Source organism: Odocoileus virginianus, chromosome 12 (genome assembly GCF_023699985.2).
Source record: "Odocoileus virginianus isolate 20LAN1187 ecotype Illinois chromosome 12, Ovbor_1.2, whole genome shotgun sequence".
In the NCBI taxonomy this organism is placed as follows: domain Eukaryota; kingdom Metazoa; phylum Chordata; class Mammalia; order Artiodactyla; family Cervidae; genus Odocoileus; species Odocoileus virginianus.
The window spans coordinates 38895305-38916270 of NC_069685.1; the positions used below are offsets into that span (position 1 = coordinate 38895305).

Consider the following 20966-nt stretch of genomic DNA (forward strand, 5'->3'; position numbering starts at 1 on the left):
CATATTAAAAAGCAGAGACATTAGTTTTCTGACAGAGGTACATATAGTCAAAGCTATGATTTTTCCAGTAGTCATGTATGGATGTGAGACTTGGACATAAAGAAAGCTGAGCACTGAAGAACTGATGCTTTTGAACTGTGGTGTTGAAGAAGACTCTTGAGAGTCCCTTGGACTTCAAGGAGATCCAACCAGTCCATCCTAAAGGAAATCAGTCCTGAATATATTCATTGGAAGGACTGATGCTGAAGCTGAAGCTCCAATGCTTTGGCCACCTGATGTGAAGAACTGACTCATTGTAAAAGGCCCTGATGCTGGCAAAGATTGAAGGCAAGAGAAGGGGACGACAGAGGATGAGCTGGCATCACCAACTCAACTGGCATGCGTTTGAGCAAGCTCCTGGAGATGGTAAAGGACAGGGAAGGCTGTCATGCTGTAGTTCATGGGGTCCCAATGGTGGGACATGACTGAGTGACTGAACTGACTGACAGACTGTGGGGAAACTCTATATCACTTTATAAAAGGCTTAAGAGATATGTCAACCAACTGGATATATGGGACTCATTTTTATCCTGACTCAAACTGTGAAAAGAGCAGATGATGTTAGAAACAAATTAATGTTAACTTGCCTATATATGATAATAATATTGTGGTTATATTTAAACCAAGAGAATTATTCTTTCAAAATACAACCTGAAATATATACAGATGAAATAACAGCATGTGAAGTATCTGCTTGAAAATAATGGTGAAGGGTAGAAGGATAGAGATAAAATGATATTCCTCTTATCAGTCATTAATAAAGTTAGGGTCCTGGAGGGTCTCCATATTATTCTGTCCTTGTTGTTGTTTAAAATATCTCATAATGAAAATTAAAAATAATTTACTTCCATTTCAAATTGAAAAGTAGAAGCATAAATTAAACTTAAAATGAATTGTGTGGAGTTTGGAGGCAAAACAACAAACTCAATTTACTCCATTTGGTCTTGTAACAACAATAAAAATTAAATTAAAATAAACAAGATTTTCTCAAGGGATAATTTAAATAGAGACTACATTCCATTGTAAAAAATACATTAATGGTAAGGCTTCTTTCAAAAAATTCGGGGATCATCTATGATTTCCATTCACTGTAAATAAACAGCCAGGTTTCCCAGATGGCACAGTGGTAAGAAACACCTGCCAATGCAGGAAGCACAAGAGACACAATCCTTCCAGGATATAACTCAGGTCCTTTCCTTGATTTCCATCTTCAGTGAGGATAGTACCACAGTTGGTCATCAGAATCAATTCAATAGCTATTAATGTGCTTGAAACCAGTTATTAAGTTCATTCAGTTTTCCTTTCTAGTAGGAAAAAAAAAAAAGCTAATTTTCTAAACTTTTTCCACTGTCAAGGTCCTACCTTTTCACATTCCAATCATGATGTGACTCTCCATTGTCACCTCTTTAAAAACTACATATCAGTTTTACATACACATACGCATGTGTGTGCACTAAGTCACTTCAGTCGTGTCTGACTCTTGGTGACCCCATGGACTGTAGCCCGCCAGGCTCCTCAGTCCATGGGAGATTCTCCAGGCGAGAATACCGGAGTGGCTTGCCCTGCCCTCCTCCAGGGGATCTTCCAGACCCATGGATCGAACCTGCGTCTCCTGCACTTCAGGCTGGTTCTTTACCACTGAGCCACCAGGAAGCCCACACGTAGGAGTATTTCTTTCGTTTTGGACTTGCTTCCCATTTCAGGTCACCGCAGAGCGCTGAGTTCCGTGTGCTGTACAGCGGGGTCTCATCAGTGTCTATTTTATACATATACCAATAGTGTACATGTGTCCGTCCCAGCCTCCCTATTCATTTCACAGCCCCCTTTCCTCCTTTAGTATACATGTGTGTTCTCTACATCTGTGTCTATTTCTGCTTTGCAAGTAAGATCATCTATAGCATTTTTCTATATTCCACAGGCATTGATGTACAGTATTTGTTTTCCCCTTTCTGACTTCCTTCACTCTGTTTGACCGTCTCTGTGGTGACCTAAATGGGAAGGAAATCCAAAAGAAGAGGGAGTGTATGTGACTGTGAAGCGGATTCACTTTGTTGCTGAGCACACACTAACACAACATTGCAAAACAGCTATACCCCAAAAAGGAAATATTAAACCCGCCTGACCCAAGACCTCTCTGCCAAAACTTAAGCACGTTGTTTTTCTTTTTCATACTTAGTATTTGAAGCTATCATATACAAGCACAAATAAAAATTCTCTTTTTGCACACCTTAAATAATCATATCATGGGTGGTGATCTATATGTTATATATTGTCATATAGCACTTATACATGAGCTTCCTTTCTGCTAGGCAATAAATTACTTCATTTATTATGAAGTTTACCACATACTAAATTATAATAATTTCTTAAGATTCTGTCCTATCCACCATGAGGCTTCCCTGGTGGCTCGGTGGTAAAGAACCCCCTGCCAATGCAGGAGACACAAGAGATGTGGTTTCGATGCCTGGGCTGGAAAGATCCCTTGGAGGAGGAAATGTCAACCCACTCCAGTATTCTTGCCTGGAGAATCCCATGGGCAGTGGAGCCTGGTGGGCTACAGTTTGTAGGGTTGCAAAGAGATGCACATAACAGCAACAGAACATGCACGCACACCTAACAACAAACATATATAATAAGACATTCTAAATATAAATGCTAATATGTAAATGCTAGAGAAGGAAATGGCACCCACTCCAGTACTCTTGCCTGGAAAATTCCTTGGACAGAGGAGCCTGGTAGCCTACAATCCATGGGGTTGCAAAGAGTCGGACATGACTGAGTGACTAAACTAAACTAAACTAAATATGTAAATGAATCTTGAATTATATATCTAAACCTAACTTTTACTGTGAGTTCACCTTGTCCAAAATATGGAGATGATATATAAAATCAATAAAGATGCATTTAAAGAAATGGCTGAATCAAACTCATCCATTTTATGCATCAAAAATAACTCACAGTTGTTGTGGATTCTGTTATTAAAACTCTCAGAATTAATATTTTGTAATCTCGAAACCCCCCCCCAAAATACATCCATTTATTGATGCTAAGCTGGCCAGATGGTACAACATCAGAAATGACTTTAGTTTCATCAGAAGACATGGAAGAATATTCAGTCATCTCCAAAGAACAGCCAGAAATAATTCACAAACCATGGGCTGATCAGCCTCATATTTTGAAAGGCTGATGTCCTGGGCTTATTAATCTGTATTTTCAGATTTGTTTTTTTAGTAGTAGTAACTGACTCTCAAGTATTTTCTCAATGTGGTCTGCCCTTTCCCTAAAACTAAGAGTTTTGTATTATGTCTAGTTATATAAAATTAACAGCTAATTTAAAAATTTTTTAAAAATCACTGACTATGCATATCACAAATATTATGGTGGAACTAAATTATTCATAAAAAACACAAATTAATGCTTTTAGTGTCTTGGTAACATATTCTAATTAGGGGAGGAAGTATTACCTCTTTCCCTCCCACATAAACTAGCCTAGAAGTATCTTTATAAATACATTCATCACTTAATTCAGAATATAAACTTGTATGAACAATAGGAATTCTATATAAATATTGGTTTGTTTAAAACTTTTAGTAGCTGGTTATTCAACTGGTATCTGTACCACTAAATCAGGTTATATAAATCCTGGCTTAATTTCTTATTATTTCATTACTTAGGACAAAGAAAATTTGAGATACACAATTGTTCATCTACAAATAGAAAAAAATCTGGAAAATGAACTGTTCTATCTAATAAATGTACTTAAAATATATTCTGAAAACTCTCAAGAATATTATAGAACTCTAAAATTAAGTTATATACTCTAACTAAATGCTCAGATTTCTGGATAGAAGAAAGAATGGCTAACGTACTGTTACTTATTTCTTTACTGTATTACTTCTTCACGAGCTTAACTGTTGCTGGATTAGTTATAGCTGTATAACCTATTCATAAGCTGCCAATCTCCCTAAATCTTCTCTCCAAGTATTACTAGAAGCAGTTAACAGCCTCATCTTGACCTAGTGTTCACAATACTGTGACAAAGTTACAGAAAAACCTACAGCCCCTGAACAAATCAAGTCTAAATGTCTTGCATGCTTGAGGAGTCGCTTCAGTTGTGTCCGACTTTGTGAGACCCTATGGATTGTAGCCTGCCAGGTTCCTCTGTCCATGGGATTCTCCAGGAAAGAAGACTGAAGTGGGTTGCCATTTCCTTCTCCAGGGGATCTTCCCAACCCAGGGATTGAACCTGTGTCTCTTGTCTCCTGCATTGGCAAGCGGGTTCTTTACCAGTAGTGACACCTAGGGAGCCCCTTAAATATCTGAGTTTTCACATTAATGGGTGGGATTAAAAATGACTACTGCAAATAGTTCTAGTTCATTCAGACCATGTCTTTGTTCTTAAAAATATTTTCTTTGTTCTGTTTAAAATTCACTGCCCTTATTCATCTTTCAGGCACAGAAATTAATATTTATGATCACTAAATCAAAGCAGCATGCCTAGACCAGATTAGATTAACATATATTTCCCTCTCTGACTTTCTCAGGGACATGATAAAAGAAATTTATAATTTGGAAGCATTTTTATTCCATTCATGGTGCATTTTTAGAACTGGAATCAATGTGCCTTTCCTTCAGGGAAAAACAGTATGGTTCAAAATTAAAACCAAGTTATAAATCATTAGTTCTGGTTTTACCTACTGTCTTCAGAAATGTATTACCTTACTTTATCAACACTAACCCAATAAATAAAAACCACATTTTGAGCAAGTTCTGGTTCAAATTTTGTACATATGTATCAAAAAAAAAACCCTATTTTGAATACATTAATATAGGAAGCACCATTACTCTATAGCTCAAATATGTTGAAGATCCATCTAACTACTCTTTCTGGAGCTTTAGGAAGGATGCTGGGGCAACAAGGAGTTCCAGGCTGCTGTCACATAGCTTGGATAAAGAGAAGACTCCAGCAGTTCTAAAGGGTCACATGGCACCCCAATCCCAAGTAAACCTGAACTAGTCAAAGATCTACACAAAGATCAGGATGCATATTTGTCCTCCTTTGCCTACAATTGGTGGGGCGGGAAAACATAACTTGACGAATGAATAAACATTTTAAAATGTGATGCAACAGCAAAGCTATAACAATTGATTAATAAGGAAAAATCAGAGAGCAAGCATCCCATTTCTATAAGACAAGTAAAACATTACATGAAGGTCAAGCCTTTTGCCAGTACTTTGAGTCTTACACATTTATCTCTGAAAACAGATTCAGCTAAAAGGCCAGTGTAATACTCTTCATATTAAAACATAAGTATCCATTTGAAAATAACTTGAAAATGTATCCACAAAGTCAATTTTGGCTTTAATATACAACTACTTAATAATATCACTCTAGCAGTGACCTCTCCATGGCTGCACTTGAACTCAAATCAATTTGTATAATTTAATGATTGGAGATTATCTCATCGCTTCAATTTCATTTACTATTTCTAAAGTGTTAATAAAATCATTAAAATGTCTCAGGTTCTTTTCACAAGTACATAAGTCTGTCCTCATCATCTGATCCTTTATTTCCCAGAGCTTGTCTTTCTTCTCTCTTCAAATACTAGAGTTTCTCTTTTTCTATTTATATCAGCTGTTGTCTCCTTGAATTATCTCAAAAGTTCAGTGTCAACTAGAGGGCGCCATAGAGAAGGTGAAGTGTGTCCCTAAAGATAAAATGTCACCTTCCACCTCATCAAAAAGTAAGGAGAATTCATCTCTGATCCTTTGATTTAGGAAGCAGGATTCAGGTTCTAAGATCATCTCAAAACACACAGATGTTCAACTCATTCATTTATTGACCCCATTTATTGACTATCAGCTCTGTTCCAGCATTATCTTAAGCACTGTACGTACAGTTAAGTGTAGTGGTTACTGCCAGGGCATTGGCTTCCTGGGCGTATAGCCAGATCTTAAATAAAAAGATTAAAACCTGTGTGATTAAACAATTCCTAGAACAGACTAGAATCTTAATTCTTGGGTGAAAGAATGAACATCAATATTAATTATATATAGTGATAAGTATTATAGGAAAAAAAGAGATTACTTTGAGAGAAGATAACAATAGTAAATGCATCTCTGTGGGAATGTTATATAACCTGAGACCTAAGGAGAAAGATTTAGAAGAATGTGCAGAGATTTGAGGTGAAAGAGTATGGTACATCTGAGAAAGTGAAATAATGTTAGTGAAATGGATTTAGTTTGGTAGATGAGCAAGACCATAGCATAAATGGGCAGGAACCAGATACTAATAAGACCCTAAAGTCACATTAGTAATTTTCAACTTTATCTTCATTATAATGAAGAGTCATTGGAGTATATTAAGCAAGGGATCAATGTGGCCAGAAAAGCATTTAAAACAGTCAAAAAATAGAGCTACCACATGATCCAGCAATCCCACTCCTGGGCATGGCTGTGTTCAGTCATTTAGTCATGTCAGACTATTTGCAACCCCACGGACAGTCACCCTGCAGGATCCTTGTGGAATTTCCAGGCAACAATACTGAAGTGGGTTGCCATTTCCTACTCCAGGGGATCTTCCCAAACCCCAGGGATTGAACCCACATCTCTTCTGTCTCCTGCATTGACAGGTGAGCCAGCTGAGAAGCCACTCATGGGCATATATCCAGGGAAAACCATAGTTCAAAACGATGGACCCAGATGTTCATTGCAGCACTATTTATGATAGCCATGATATGAAAACTACCTAAATGTCCATCTACAGAAAAATAGATAAAGATGTGGTGTATATATATACAATAAAATATATTCAGTCATAAAAAAATTAAATAATGTCATTTGCAGCAACATGGATGGATGTAAAGATTATTATATTAAGTGAAATAAGTCAAAGACAAATATGATATTGCTTATATGTGGAATCTAAAAAAAAAATGACACAAATGAACTTATTTACAAAGCAGAACCAGACTCACAGACATAGGAAACAAACATGATTACCAAAGGGTAAACTGAGTGAGAGATAAATTAGAAGCTTGGGATTAATATGCACACAATAGTACATATAGAATAGATAAACAACAAGGACCTACTGTGTAGCACAGGGAACTCGACTCAATATCCTATAACATTCTATATGGGAAAAAAATCTGAAAGAGTGGATATACGTATACGTATAGCTGAACTTTGCTATATACCTGAAACTAACACAATATTGTAAATCAACTATACCCCCCTAGAAAGCAATGACTAAATTTAAAGAAATTAATAAAAGCATTCAAAGTTTCTGGCTCCCTTATGGAAAATGGATTGAAGAGAAACAAGTACAGAAATGGAAGGATGAAGGATGAGCACATGGGCCTGGAGACTTGATAAGGACACAGAAGAGAGGCTAGAAGTAAAAGTCATTTAGATGTTAGAAATCCTAGAAGAGGGGTCAAGAGTGAAAGAGTCAGCAGAGGGCAAGATGCTAAGCCCTTTATCACATGAAAAAGAATGCTACTTCAGAGCAATCCAGCACCCTGGAATCTGTATTTACTCTAAACAGTTCTGTGTTTCAGTTTTTCACTCCCCATGGGTAGAGCAGAGTTCTCCCTTCTCAAAGCAGGAAGAAACTTGCTCAGTTTGTATAGTGATGACTGACTTTCCCATAGAGTGTTATTCTCAGGACTGGAGACCAAGACAGAGAACCTGACACCAGGCTCTGATTGCTGTAGTCAGTATCTGCAAACTGATCCTGGAGAAGGGCTGGTGGCTGGCTCCCGGCTCAACTATCTTTGCAGGAAAGCAAGGTGCCTTCTCCTGGTAGGAAATAAGCTTCTGGTTTTCCCTTGAACCTTTAAAGCACGCTGCTCCCTGAACAGGCTGGTATTTTGGCAAAGGTGGTCCTCAATAATTCTGAGTTTGGTGGTGGATACTCTTTTGAGAAAAATCACCCATGTCCACGTGCACAAAGCATTCATACTATTTTAGGAAGTACACAGACCACTGAAGCTGAATCACAGGCCCAGGAATGGTTAGCAATACCTAGAATTTTATGACATGTAAGGTTAATCAGGCCTTCTAATAACCAAACTTCAGGACAAATGAGTGGGAAACACAAAGCAAGTGCTCTCACCTCCGAAATAAAAACTAGCATAATGAGCCTAGACTCTAATTGGCATGCTAATCCAAACCATCTCCTTATAAGTAACAACAGGGACTTGTGACAAAGCTTTGGTGTCAAAAGACTTGAGATCAGCTAAACCACACAGTCAAAAGACTTGAGATCAGCTAAACCACACATGAATGGATCATGAAAAAGTCTTGTAATATGTCTAAGATTCAGGAATCTCATAACAAAGCAAGGTTAATAACAACCATCCTAGCCTAATAAAACTTTTGCATGGGGAAATATTTAATACTTATACATTTTTTAGATGTTCTTATCTGCATATTTACTCAAGTCTTACCTAAACTAGTTTGCAAGGAGTCACTTCACTCACCTTGAGCTGGAAATATAGTCTTCCTAGGGTCTGAGCTGCTGATATCATAAAGGGCTTTTCACATTACAACAGAACACACAGGCATTGTGTGAACATAATCCATCTCTATAAATTGTACATCCACAACGTTTTTGTTTGTTTCATTTTAAATATGCTTCCTAGTTCAAATTACATTTCATTTTCAGAGCACAGTTAAGCAAAGTTACCCTTGGACTATGGCTCAGCAGTAAACAATTTGCCTGCAATGCAGAAGACACCGGTTCGATCCCTGAGTCAGGAAGATCCCTTGGAGGAGGGCGTGGCAACCCACTCCAGTATTCTTGCCTGTAGAATCCCATGGACAAAGGAAACTTGCGGGCTATAGCCCATAGGGTAACAAAGAGTCAGACACTACTGAAGCAACTAAGCATGCATGCACCCTTGGGATACACTCACACAGCTCTATAACATTATGTGTAAGTATGAATATAAGGTGTCGGCATTGAACTTGACCCATTACAAAGAGAGAGAGGCATTGTCACTTACCTCTGTCACTGTCGTAGAGGTAGGCAAACTTGTCCCACTGGTAGTACTCAATCAAGCTGAGGAGAGCTCCTTTGAGGTCCGGTCGCATCTGAATGACAAATGGATGGGTGCCATCTGTTGGGAAGCTGGGAGTGATGAAGGACACATGGAGCGTGCCACAAAATGATGTGATGGTGTTTACTGACTTCTTGTCATAAAATCCAAAAATAGCATAGACTCCTCTTGAAAACTGGGAGCAGACTAGAAGAACAGGGGAAATAGAAAGATAAATCATTGAAACTGGCATATAATCACATGCATTTGCTTGAAGCTAATGTCAGTTTATATACTATACAAAAGAATCAACAAATTAAAACATATAGAGAGCTGATAATTCATCAAGTTTATGAAGACTTATTTAACACTTTATTTGAGAAATACAAAGAATTATAAAGCATTAAAAAATAATTCTGGTTATGGGACTATATCGAACTTAAAGGTTTTTGCACAGTGAAAGAAACTATCAACAAATCTAAAAAGGCAGCCTACTGAATGGGAGAGGATATTTGCAAATCATATATCTGACTGGGGGTTAATATCCAGCATATACAAATAACTCATATGCTGCTGCTGCTGCTAAATCGCTTCAGTCTTGTCCGACTTGTGTGACCCCATTGACAGCAGCCCACCAGGCTCCCCCATCCCTGGGATTCTCCAGGTAAGAACACTGGAGTGGGTTGCCATTTCCTTCTCCAATGCATGAAAGTGAAAAGTGAGAATGAAGTCGCTCAGTCGTGTCCGACTCTTTGCGACCCCATGGACTGCAGCCTACCAGGCTCCTCCGTCCATGGGATTTTCCAGGCAGGAGTTCTGGAGTGGGGTGCCATTGCCTTCTCCAATAACTCATATAGCTCAACAAAAAATGAAAACAACCCAAATAAAAAATGGGCAGAGGACCTGAGTAGACGTTTTTCCCAAGAAGACTTACTGATGGCCAATAGACACATGAAAAGATGTTCAACATCATTAATATTAGGGAAATGTAAATCAAACCCCACAGAGAGATATCACCTCACACCCATTAAAGTGGGCATCATCAAAACACAACAAATAACAAGTGTTGGCAATATATGGAGAAAGGCGAACCCTTGCACAGTGTTAGTAGACATGTAAATTTGTACAGCAACTATGGAAAACATTATAGTAGTTCCTCAAAAAGTTAAAAGTAGAACTACTATACGATCAAGCAGTTCTACTTTTGGGTACTTTCCTAAAATAATGCACCCCAATGTTCATAGCAATGTTATTCATAATAGCCAAGACATGAAGCAACATAAGTGACCATCAACAGATAAGTAGGTAAAGAAGATGTAGTGTATATATATATATATAAGGAAATATTACTCAGCTATTAAAAAAAAAGAATAAAATCTTGGATAGACCTTAAGGACGTTGTGCTAAGTGAAATAAGCAAATACTGTATGATTTCACTTATGTGTGGAATCTAAAAGACAAAACAAATATGTAAATATAGCAAAACAGAAACACAGATACAGAGAATAAAGAGATGATCAGCAGTGGGGTGGGGATAAGGGGGGGGGGTGAGTGAAATATGTGAAGGAAATCAAGAGGTACGAATTCCAGTTGCAAGATAAATGAGTCATAGGGATGAAATATAGATTGTGAGGAATATAGGCAATAGTACTTTGTATGGTGACAGATGGTAACTAGACTTATCATGGTGATTATTCTGCGATATACAGAAATAAGGAACTATGTTGTACACCAGGCAGTAACATAGCACTGTAGGTCAATTATGCATCAAAAACAAACAAGCAAACAAACTCATAGAAAAAAAGATTGTATTTGTGGTCACCAGAGATGAGGAGTGGGGAAATGGAGAACTGGATGAAAGGAGTCAAATGTATGAAATTCCCGATATAAGATAAAGAAGTATTAGGGATGTGAAGTGAAGTGAAGTGAAAGTGTTTGTCACTCAGTCGTGCCTGACTCTTTGTGACCCCATGGACTATAGCCCGTCAGGCTTCTCTCTCCATGGTATTTTCCAGGCAAGAATACTGAAATGGTTAGTCATTCCCTTCGCCAGGGAATATTTCTGACTAGGGATCGAACCTGTGCCGTGTGCATTGGCAGGTACATTCTTTACCATCTGAGCCACGAGGAAAGCCCAAGGATGTAATGTAAAACATAATAAATGTAATTAACACTGCAGAATGTCATATGTGAAAGTTGTTAAGAGAGTAAACCCTACTAGCTCTCATCTCAAAATTTTTAAATTTATTTTGTATCTATGTGATATGATGAATGCTCACCAAACTTATTGTGGTCATCATTTCATGATATCTGTAAGTCAAATCATTGTGCTGTCTGCCTTAAAGTGATACAGTGCTGTATGTCAACTACATCTCAATAAAACAGGGCTTTCCCGGGGGCTCAGATGGTAAAGAATCTGCCTACAAAGCAGGAGACCCAGATCTGACCTGTGAGTCAGGAAGATCCCCTGGAAAAGGGAATGTCTACAAACTTCAGTATTCTGGCTTGGAAAATTTCACGGACAGAGAAGCCTGGTGGCCTACAGTCCATGGGATTTCAAAGAGTTGGACATGACTGAGCGACTAACACTTTCAGAACTGGAAGAAAAAAGAAAACATGCACATTATTATTTAACAGACTATGTAAATGTAAACATATTTTAGGATAACTTTATAAAAAAAAAGAGTACAAGTAAAAATCGTTAATTGTAAGAACTAACTGCCATTATCTGAGATTTATATATATTCATGAGAATTCATTCTTTATATTAGCTGATTCTTTTAAAAGGCTTTATTGTGCTAATAATGTTTTTATATTACACAATTGGTGTGCTTATGAAAAGTCCAGTGCTGACCAAAACCTCTTTGAGAGAAGATAGAAGCAGGCCTGCCATCACGCATAGACACATGTCACCCAAAAAGGACATCTCTCGCCTTCAAAGACTGAGTCAAGTAGTGGCTGAATGAAGCTCAGAACTCCTAATCTTTTTTAACCTTTCCCATGAACTTAATTTATGCATGTGTCTACTTCACATGAGACAAAATATTATCAAAATGCTTTGGCTTAGAATCATTCTTAGAAGAAAAAATACAATATTTTATTGGGAAGTCCCCATCGCTCCCACAATCCCTTGTTCTCTACCCCTACTTGTATTTCAGTGAAGAACCTTCTCCCAAACCCTCCCCCGCAGTCAGACCATCACTAAGTTATAGTCATTCGAATACCTAAATGTACTCAAAGGTGGACCCTTATGTCTTTCTCTACTCCAACCAATTCACTAACAACATATGTTTATGTACCTGGTGCTTGCCCTGTGGCCTGGCATGGTACATTAACTTACCTATTTCTCTTTCTAACCCTCAAAATAGAAACTATTATTATTTCCAAATTGCTGAAAAGGAAAATTGAAATGTAGAAAGACGAAGTGACTTAACCAGTCAGACATCTAGCAAATGAGAGATGCTGTATTAAAACCCAAACAGTTGGGATTCAGAGTCCACACTCTTTATTAATGGATAATATTGTGTTTCTCACTCGGATTAGTGGAATACCTACCCAGTGTTCTTCCTTCATCCAGTTATGCCCCTTTCATTCAATTCTCCACAATTTAACCAGAATAATTTTTGAAACACAGATTTAATCCTATCTTTCTGAGAAGTAGGGTTCCTTTGTCCAAGACTAACCCCTGCAACACACAGTACAAACCACACACCCCAGTTCTTAAGACAACAAATTCAGGTCAACTACATGCTTTGAGTGGATGAATAACTGATGTTTTTTTAATTTCAAAGTTTATTTCAATCCAAAATATGAAAGTCAGCTATCCAAACTTCCTTTCACATTGATTAAACTTCATTTAAAGGATAAAGCCAATACTATCATATTTCACTTTAATTTAGTCACAAAAATAAATGATCTATAGAAAAAGTAGATTTGTTTCATAAATAAGAGTATTATTTATTTTCATAGGTAAAGATCATTGTTTCAGAATAAGAAAGCTGCCAAAGATTATAATAGCTAATTGCAGGCAATTAGTACATGATAGGCAATAATTTATAATGACTACTGTGTGATATGAAATGAAAGGAAAGCCAGATTGGTTATTTCTTTGAGTGGCCTTTATTCATCAAACATTCCTATTGTCTTTTAAATATTTATTAGTCTTCAACTGATTTCTGCCTTTCTAACATAAGACATTTTCTGGAATTTTAGGTGTAATATATCATTGTGTAATATGTCTAGGTCTGTGTAATATATCAATTGCCATTTTTATTACCGATTTCCTGCACAACAGACTAATATATCTCAGAAAATAACTGTGTGTATTTATTTACATTTATTTTAAAACTTTAACATAAAGCAAAGATGAGATTCCTGACATATTCACACTTATAGTTCTGTTCTTGTCTGAGTACAGAACTGGAAAACCACCTTTAATGTGTCTGATTCTGCTCCTTGCTCACATACATGAAAAAGCCCTTTCACTATTAAAACCCTTCTAGGCAAATTCTTCTATGATTTATTTTATACATGTATATATGTGTACTGACATGTATATCTTAAATCTCAAGCTTGTTCAGAAATTGTTGATTCCAAAAGACATAAAAATGAGAAGTTGCTCTAAACTTTTCTCTGGGTCTATTTTATTTCATTTCCTGCAAAGTGTTGGCATATCACCTAAATACTATAGGAATATCAGGCAACATGATTTATTAATGAGGCTTCCTCACCCATCCTCAGTGAACCACTCGGTAAAAGAGGCCAGTGTTTGCATACACGATCTGAATAAGGAGCCATTACCTTTCATTTTCCATTTGTTTTAGACTCTGGAGTAAGTTGTCAAGGGACCTCCTGGTTATCATGACCATCTGGAAACACCTGGCATTGGTCCAACAATATGCACAAGCTGCACAAGACTTCATCAGAATTGACAATTTACTAACTCAAGAGGTACTTGAAAAAAGTGCAGGCAGTTTGGCTGATTTTCCAGGCAGTTCAGCTGATTTTCCAGTGGCCATTATTGCAGAACCATGGCCACTCCCTCCTGACTATTCAGCCTCCTCTTAACTCCCTCCTTGTCCTTCATCTTTTCATGACACATATTCAGTTGTCCACTTGCCCATACCCTCTATTTTTTAGGTTTTCCTCTCTTGGTGTCCCATTACCACACACACAATGAGCCCCATTTAGCCGACACAGCTCCTCTCTCTTGACCTCTGTCTGTCATTGTTCCTGTCCCCAAGCATGATAAGATGACATTGCAATTTATACCCAGGACTCAGTCAGAATGTTGACTTGAGCTAAAGTGTTTCATTTACCCAATTGGCAAGATCATCTCAACCAGAAACACTGAGTGCTATGCTCCTAACACTCCACTCCCAAAATATCAGAGTGTTTGCATGCTAGTAATAATACTGATCTCCCCAATACTGATACAAGAGCCCATTGACATAATACACAAGAACATGAGTGCTCCACTTTGAAAGGATTCCTCCTTGATTAAAAAAAAAATTATTCATTTTCATCTCTATCTTATTCCCTAGCAATCCGCCAAAATTCAGTCATTTCCCTAACATATCTATCCTGAAAGAAGGAAGACTTATTATCAAGACAATATTTAAGTAATGTATCATAGCCCCAGAAACAGTTTCAAAGACACATTTCTTTTTTAATTTTTTTCAATTTTACATATAGTCAAAGCTATGGTTTCTCCAATAGTCATGTATGGATGCAAGAGTTGGACCATAAAGAAAGCTGAGCGCCAAAGAATTGATGCTTTTGAACTGTGGTGTTGGAGAAGACTTGAGAGTCCCTTGGACTTCAAGGAGATCAAACTAGTCAATCCTAAAGGAAATCAGTCCTGAATATTCATTGGAAGGACTGATGCTGAAGCTGAAGCTCCAATACTTTGGCCACCTGATGCAGAGAGGAGACTCATTAAAATAGACCCTGATGCTTGGAAAAATTGAAGGGATAAGGAGAAGGGGACAACAGGGCACGAGATGGTTGGATGGCATCACTGACTCAATGGACATGAGTTTGAGGAAGCTCCAGAAGATGGTGAAGGACAGGGGAGTCTGGTGTCCTGCAGTTCATGGAGTCACAAAGAGTCCGACACGACTGAGCGACTGAACAACAATAGCTGATTAACAGTGCTGTGATTGTTTCAGGAGAACAGCGGAGGGACTCAAGCATCCATTTCCTCTGAATTCCCCTCCCATCCAGACTGCCATATAACATTGAGCAGAGCTCCATGTGCTATACTCTAAGTCCTTGCTGGTTATTTAAATATAGCAGTGTGTACATGTCCATTCCAAACTCCCGAACTATCCCTTCCCCTTATCCTTCCCTGGCAACAATAACAACTCACAGTTCTTTAAGTCTATGAGTCTGTATGTTTTGTAAATAAGTTCATTTGTATAATTTCTTTTCTGATTCCACATATAAGAAATGTCATATGATATTTCTCCTTCTCTGTCTGACTTATTTACTCAATATGATGATTTCTAGGTCCACCCATGGTGCTGCAGGTGGCATTAAAATGAGTTAGACAAAAAAAATTTTTTAAAAATTAAATAAAATGAGTTAGACAATACTGCACCCCATATAGTCACCTTCTCCCGTGTCAGCTCTGGAGGCAGAGGAAGGAAGAGAAAACTCCCAGTTTCACAGCTAGATTCATGACCTGCACAACTACCCTCTGTATATAAACACTATTATAAACTTCTGAATTATTATGCTAAATAGCATTAGAATTGTATTCATGCCTTAAAATTCCAAGTTGAATGTAAAATATTAGGTAAAGATGCTCTGAGTATGCCTTTAATTAAATATTTAATATCAACCTTGAGAAACTCAGCAAAGGCAAATCCTTTTTAAAGATTCTTTAGGTCAAACAGCAGAATTATAATCTCCTGAGTATAAGTAACTTGCTGATTATTCTACTTTTTATTACAAGCCCAGATGATAAAAGTCAATAACAATGCTGACGGAGCATCCAACTCACGTCTTTTTCTCTTAGGTCATTCTGCTCATTGGTGCTGCTAATGTGGCATAATCCATACAGCCTAGGGAAACTTGCATGATTATTTAGTAGAAAGGGAGAATAAAAGAGCCTGATGGATTTTCTTTAACATTTTTTACATTTATAAATTGCCATTGACTGGTATGAAACTTGTAGTCTGCTTCATAGTCAGGAACCGTGCTTTGCAGCTTGTGTGAAGTCTGCACAAGTCTGTGTGAAAGCTGTATCACCAAGCAAGACTGACCTCAAAATCTGGAGACCAAAGAAAATCTCTTTCATCTTTTATCACACATTTTTGGCACAAAGTTCTTGTAAACATTGACCCCAATTTTACTATTGAAATCTTCCTTCCTAAGATCTCTTAATCATTAAATCTAATATTTTTTTCTCATATGTAGCTTTCTTGGACTCTCTGAATTTATTATTATTTATTATTTATTCTGTTTCCATACAAAAATTAATCTGTTCTATGAAAACTGCCATTGGTGCTTTGATAGAGATTGCATTAGATCTACAGATTGCCATGAATACTAAAAAGAATACTAAGATGGGATCACTTTACTTAGTGGCCATTTAAAGTTATTTTAAAATAATGACTGTATTTCCCTGTACAATACATCCTTTAGCTTACTTGTTTTATACCTAATAGTTTATATCTCTTAACCCCTTACACTTATCTTGACTCCACCCTTCTCTCTCCCCACAGGTACTAGTTTGTTCTCCATATCTGTGTGTTTCTGTTCTTTATATATGTTCATTTGTTTTACTTCTTAGATTCCAAATATAAGTGATAACATACAGTATTTGTCTTTCTCTGGCTCACTTATTTCACTAAAAAACATATTACCCTCCAGGTCTATCTATGTTGTTGCACATGGACTATTTCATTCTTTTTATGGCTGAGTAATATTTTAGTGTGTGTGTGTGTGTGTGTGTGTGTGTGTGTATGACATTTATCCATTTGTCTGTTGATAGACACTTAGACTGGCTTCCCAGGTGGCTCAGTGATAAAGAGTCTGCCTGCAATACAGGAGATGCAGGAGATGCTGGTTCTATCCCTGGGTCTGGAAGATCCCCTGGAGGAGGAAATGGCAACCCACTCCAGTATTCTTACCTGGAAAATTCCATGGACAGAGGAGCCTTGTAGGCTACAGTCCATGGGGTTGCAAAGAACTGAATATGACTGAGCATGCATGCATACACACTTAGGTCACTTCCATATCTTGGCTATTTTAAATAATGCTGCTATGAACATTAAGGTGCATATGTCTTTTCAAATCAGTGTTTTCATTTGCTTTGGAATATATCCAGGAGTAGAATTGCTGAATCATGTAGTAGTACTATTTTTAGTGTTTTGGGGAACCTATATATTGATCTTTATAGTGGCTGCAACAATTTACAATCCCATCAACAGTGTACAAGGGTTCCCTCTTCTCCACATCTATCCACAATTTGTTATTTTTGGTGATGGTCATTCTGACAGGTGTGAGGTGATATCTTATTCCAGTTTGATTTTCATTTTCCTGATAATTAGTGATGTTGCACATATATTTATGTGTCTACTGGCCATCTATATGTCTTATTCTGTATGTCTTCTGCCCATTTTTGAATCAGGTTGTTTTCTGATATTGAGTTGTATGAGTTGTTTATATATTTTGCATATTAACTTCTAGTCAGTCATATTATTTGCAAATAATTTATCCCATTCTGTAAGTTGCCTTTTAATTAAGCATTTAAGTTAAATTAGTTCTTATTTGTCTATTCTTCCTATTGTTTACATTGTGTTAGGAGTCCAATAAAATAAAATATTTCTCCAATATGCATTAAACAATGTTCTGTCTATGTTTTCTTCAAGTTTTATGGTTTCAAGTCTTACATTTATGCCTTTAATCTATTTTGAGATTCTTTTTATATGGTGTTGAAGAATATTCTAATGTCATTCTTTGATATGTAGCTGTCCAGTTTTCCCAGTAGCATTTCTTGAAAAGACTTTTCCTCCATTGTATATTCTTGCCTCCTTTGTCAGGGATTAGGTGACCATAGGTGCATGAATTTATCTATGTGCTCTCTATCTTGTTCCATTGATCTATATTTCTTTTTGTGTGTGTGCCAGTACTGTACTGTTTTGATTATTGTAGATTTGTAGTATAGTCTGAAGTCAGGGAATGTAGCACTTCAGCTTTGTTCTTTTTTCTCAAGATTGCTTTGGCAATGTGGGACTTCTCACTTTGTAAAACATGACCCGGTATTTTGCTAAGAATCACATTAAGTCTGTAGATTGTTTGGGCATAATGGCCATTTAACAAGATTAATTTTCTAATCCAAGAGCAAGAGCTATCTTTCCACTTCTTTGTATTATCTTCAATTTTATTCATCAACATTTTATATTTTTCAGAGTATAAGTCTTTTAACTTCCTTGGTGAAGTTTATCCCCACCTTTTTTATTTATTTATTTTTTTTCAGGTATATTCTTTTTTTTTTTCCATTTATTTTTATTAGTTGGAGGCTAATTACTTTACAACATTGCAGTGGTTTTTGTCATTCATTGAAATGAATTAGCCATGGATTTACATGTATTCCCCATCCCGGTCCCCCCTCCCACCTCCCTCTCCACCCGATCCCTCTGGGTCTTCCCAGCGCACCAGGCCCGAGCACTTGTCTCATGCATCCAACCTGGGCTGGTGATCTGTTTCACCCTAGATAATATACATGTTTTGATGCTGTTCTCTCTAAACATCCCACCCTCGCCTTCTCCCACAGAGTCCACAAGTCTGTTCTATACATCTGAGTCTCTTTTGCTGTTTTGCATATGGGGTTATCGTTACCATCTTTCTAAATTCCATATATATGTGTTAGTATACTGTAATGGTCTTTATCTTTCTGGCTTACTTCGCTCTGTATAATGGGCTCCAGTTTCATCCATCTCATTAGAACTGATTCAAATGAATTCTTTTTAACGCCTGAGTAATATTCCATGGTGTATATGTACCACAGCTTCCTCATCCATTCGTCTGCTGATGGGCATCTGGGTTGCTTCCATGTCCTGGCTATTATAAACAGTGCTGCGATGAACATTGGGGTGCACGTGTCTCTTTCAGATCTGGTTTCCTCGGTGTGTATGCCCAGAAGTGGGATTACTGGGTCACATGGCAGTTCTATTTCCAGCTTTTTAAGAAATCTCCACACTGTTTTCCATAGCGGCTGTACTAACTTGCATTCCCACCAACAGTGTAAGAGGGTTCCCTTTTCTCCACACCCTCTCCAGCATTTATTGCTTGTAGACTTTTGGAAGCAGCCATCCTGACTAGCGTGTAATGGTACCTCGTTGTAGTTTTGATTTGCATTTCTCTGATAATGAGTGATGTTGAGCATCTTTTCATGTGTTTTTTTGCCATCTGTATGTCTTCCTTGGAGAAATGTCTGTTTAGTTCTTTGGTCCATTTTTGGATTGGGTCATTTATTTTTCTGGAGTTGAGCTGGAGGAGTTGCTTGTATATTTTTGAGATTAATCCTTTGTCTGTTGCTTCGTTTGCTATTATTTTCTCCCAATCTGAGGGCTGTCTTTTCACCTTGCTTATAGTTTCCTTTGTTGTGCAAAAGCTTCTAAGTTTCATTAGGTCCCATTTGTTTATTTTTGCTTTTGTTTCTAAAATTCTGGGATGTGGGTCATAGAGGATCCTGCTGTGATTTATGTCGGAGAGTGTTTTGCCTATGTTCTCCTCTAGGAGTTTGATAGTTTCTGGTCTTACATTTAGATCTTTAATCCATTTTGAGTTTATTTTTGTGTATGGTGTTAGAAAGTGTTCTAGTTTAATTCTTTTACAAGTGGTTGACCAGTTTTCCCAGCACCACTTGTTAAAGAGGTTGTCTTTTTTTCCACTGTATATCCTTGCCTCCTTTGTCGAAGATAAGGTGACCATAGGTTCCTGGATTTATCTCTGGGCTTTCTGTTCTGTTCCACTGATCTATATTTCTGTCTTTGTGCCAGTACCATACTGCCTTGATGACTGTGGCTTTGTAGTAGAGTCTGAAGTCAGGCAGGTTGATTCCTCCAGTTCCATTCTTCTTTCTCAAGATTACTTTGGCTATTCGAGGTTTTTTTGTATTTCCATACAAATTGTGAAATTATTTGTTCTAGTTCTGTGAAAAATACTGTTGGTAGTTTGATAGGGATTGCATTGAATCTATAGATTGCTTTGGGTAGTATAGCCATTTTGACAATATTGATTCTTCCAATCCATGAACACGGTATATTTCTCCATCTGCTTGTGTCCTCTTTGATTTCTTTCATCAGTGTTTTATAGTTTTCTATGTATAGGTCTTTTGTTTCTTTAGGTAGATATACTCCTAAGTATTTTATTCTTTTTGTTGCAATGGTGAATGGTATCGTTTCCTTAATTTCTCTTTCTGTTTTCTCCTTGTTAGTGTATAGGAATGCAAAAGATTTCTGTGTGTTAATTTTATATCCTGCAACTTTACTGTATTCCTTGATTAGCTCTAGTAATTTTCTGGTAGAGTCTTTAGGGTTTTCTATGTAGAGGATCATGTCATCTGCAAACAGAGAGAGTTTCACTTCTTCTTTTCCTATCTGGATTCCTTTTACTTCTTTTTCTGCCCTGATTGCTGTGGCCAACACTTCCAAAACTATGTTGAATAGTAGTGGTGAGAGTGGGCACCCTTGTCTTGTTCCTGATTTCAGGGGAAATGCTTTCAATTTTTCACCATTGAGGGTGATGCTTGCTGTCCCCACCTTTTTTTAGTTGATTCAAAATGGAATTCTCTTCATGCTTTCTCTTTCTGATAGTTATTTACTAGTGCATGTAGATAAGCAGCAGATTTGCAGTTGTTCAGTCACTCAG

General features: G+C 37.3%; 1 protein-coding gene across 5 annotated transcripts in view; it reads right to left on the reverse strand.

The window, feature by feature from the left end:
* Nucleotides 1-20966, reverse strand: part of GRIA2 (glutamate ionotropic receptor AMPA type subunit 2) — a 183374-nt gene that overhangs the window by 78461 nt on the left and 83947 nt on the right. For all 5 annotated transcript variants that reach the window (XM_070474940.1, XM_070474941.1, XM_070474938.1 and 2 more), the window contains exon 3: nucleotides 9051-9290. In XM_070474940.1, coding sequence (XP_070331041.1) covers nucleotides 9051-9290 — 240 coding nt within the window. The remainder of the gene's footprint in view (nucleotides 1-9050; nucleotides 9291-20966) is intronic.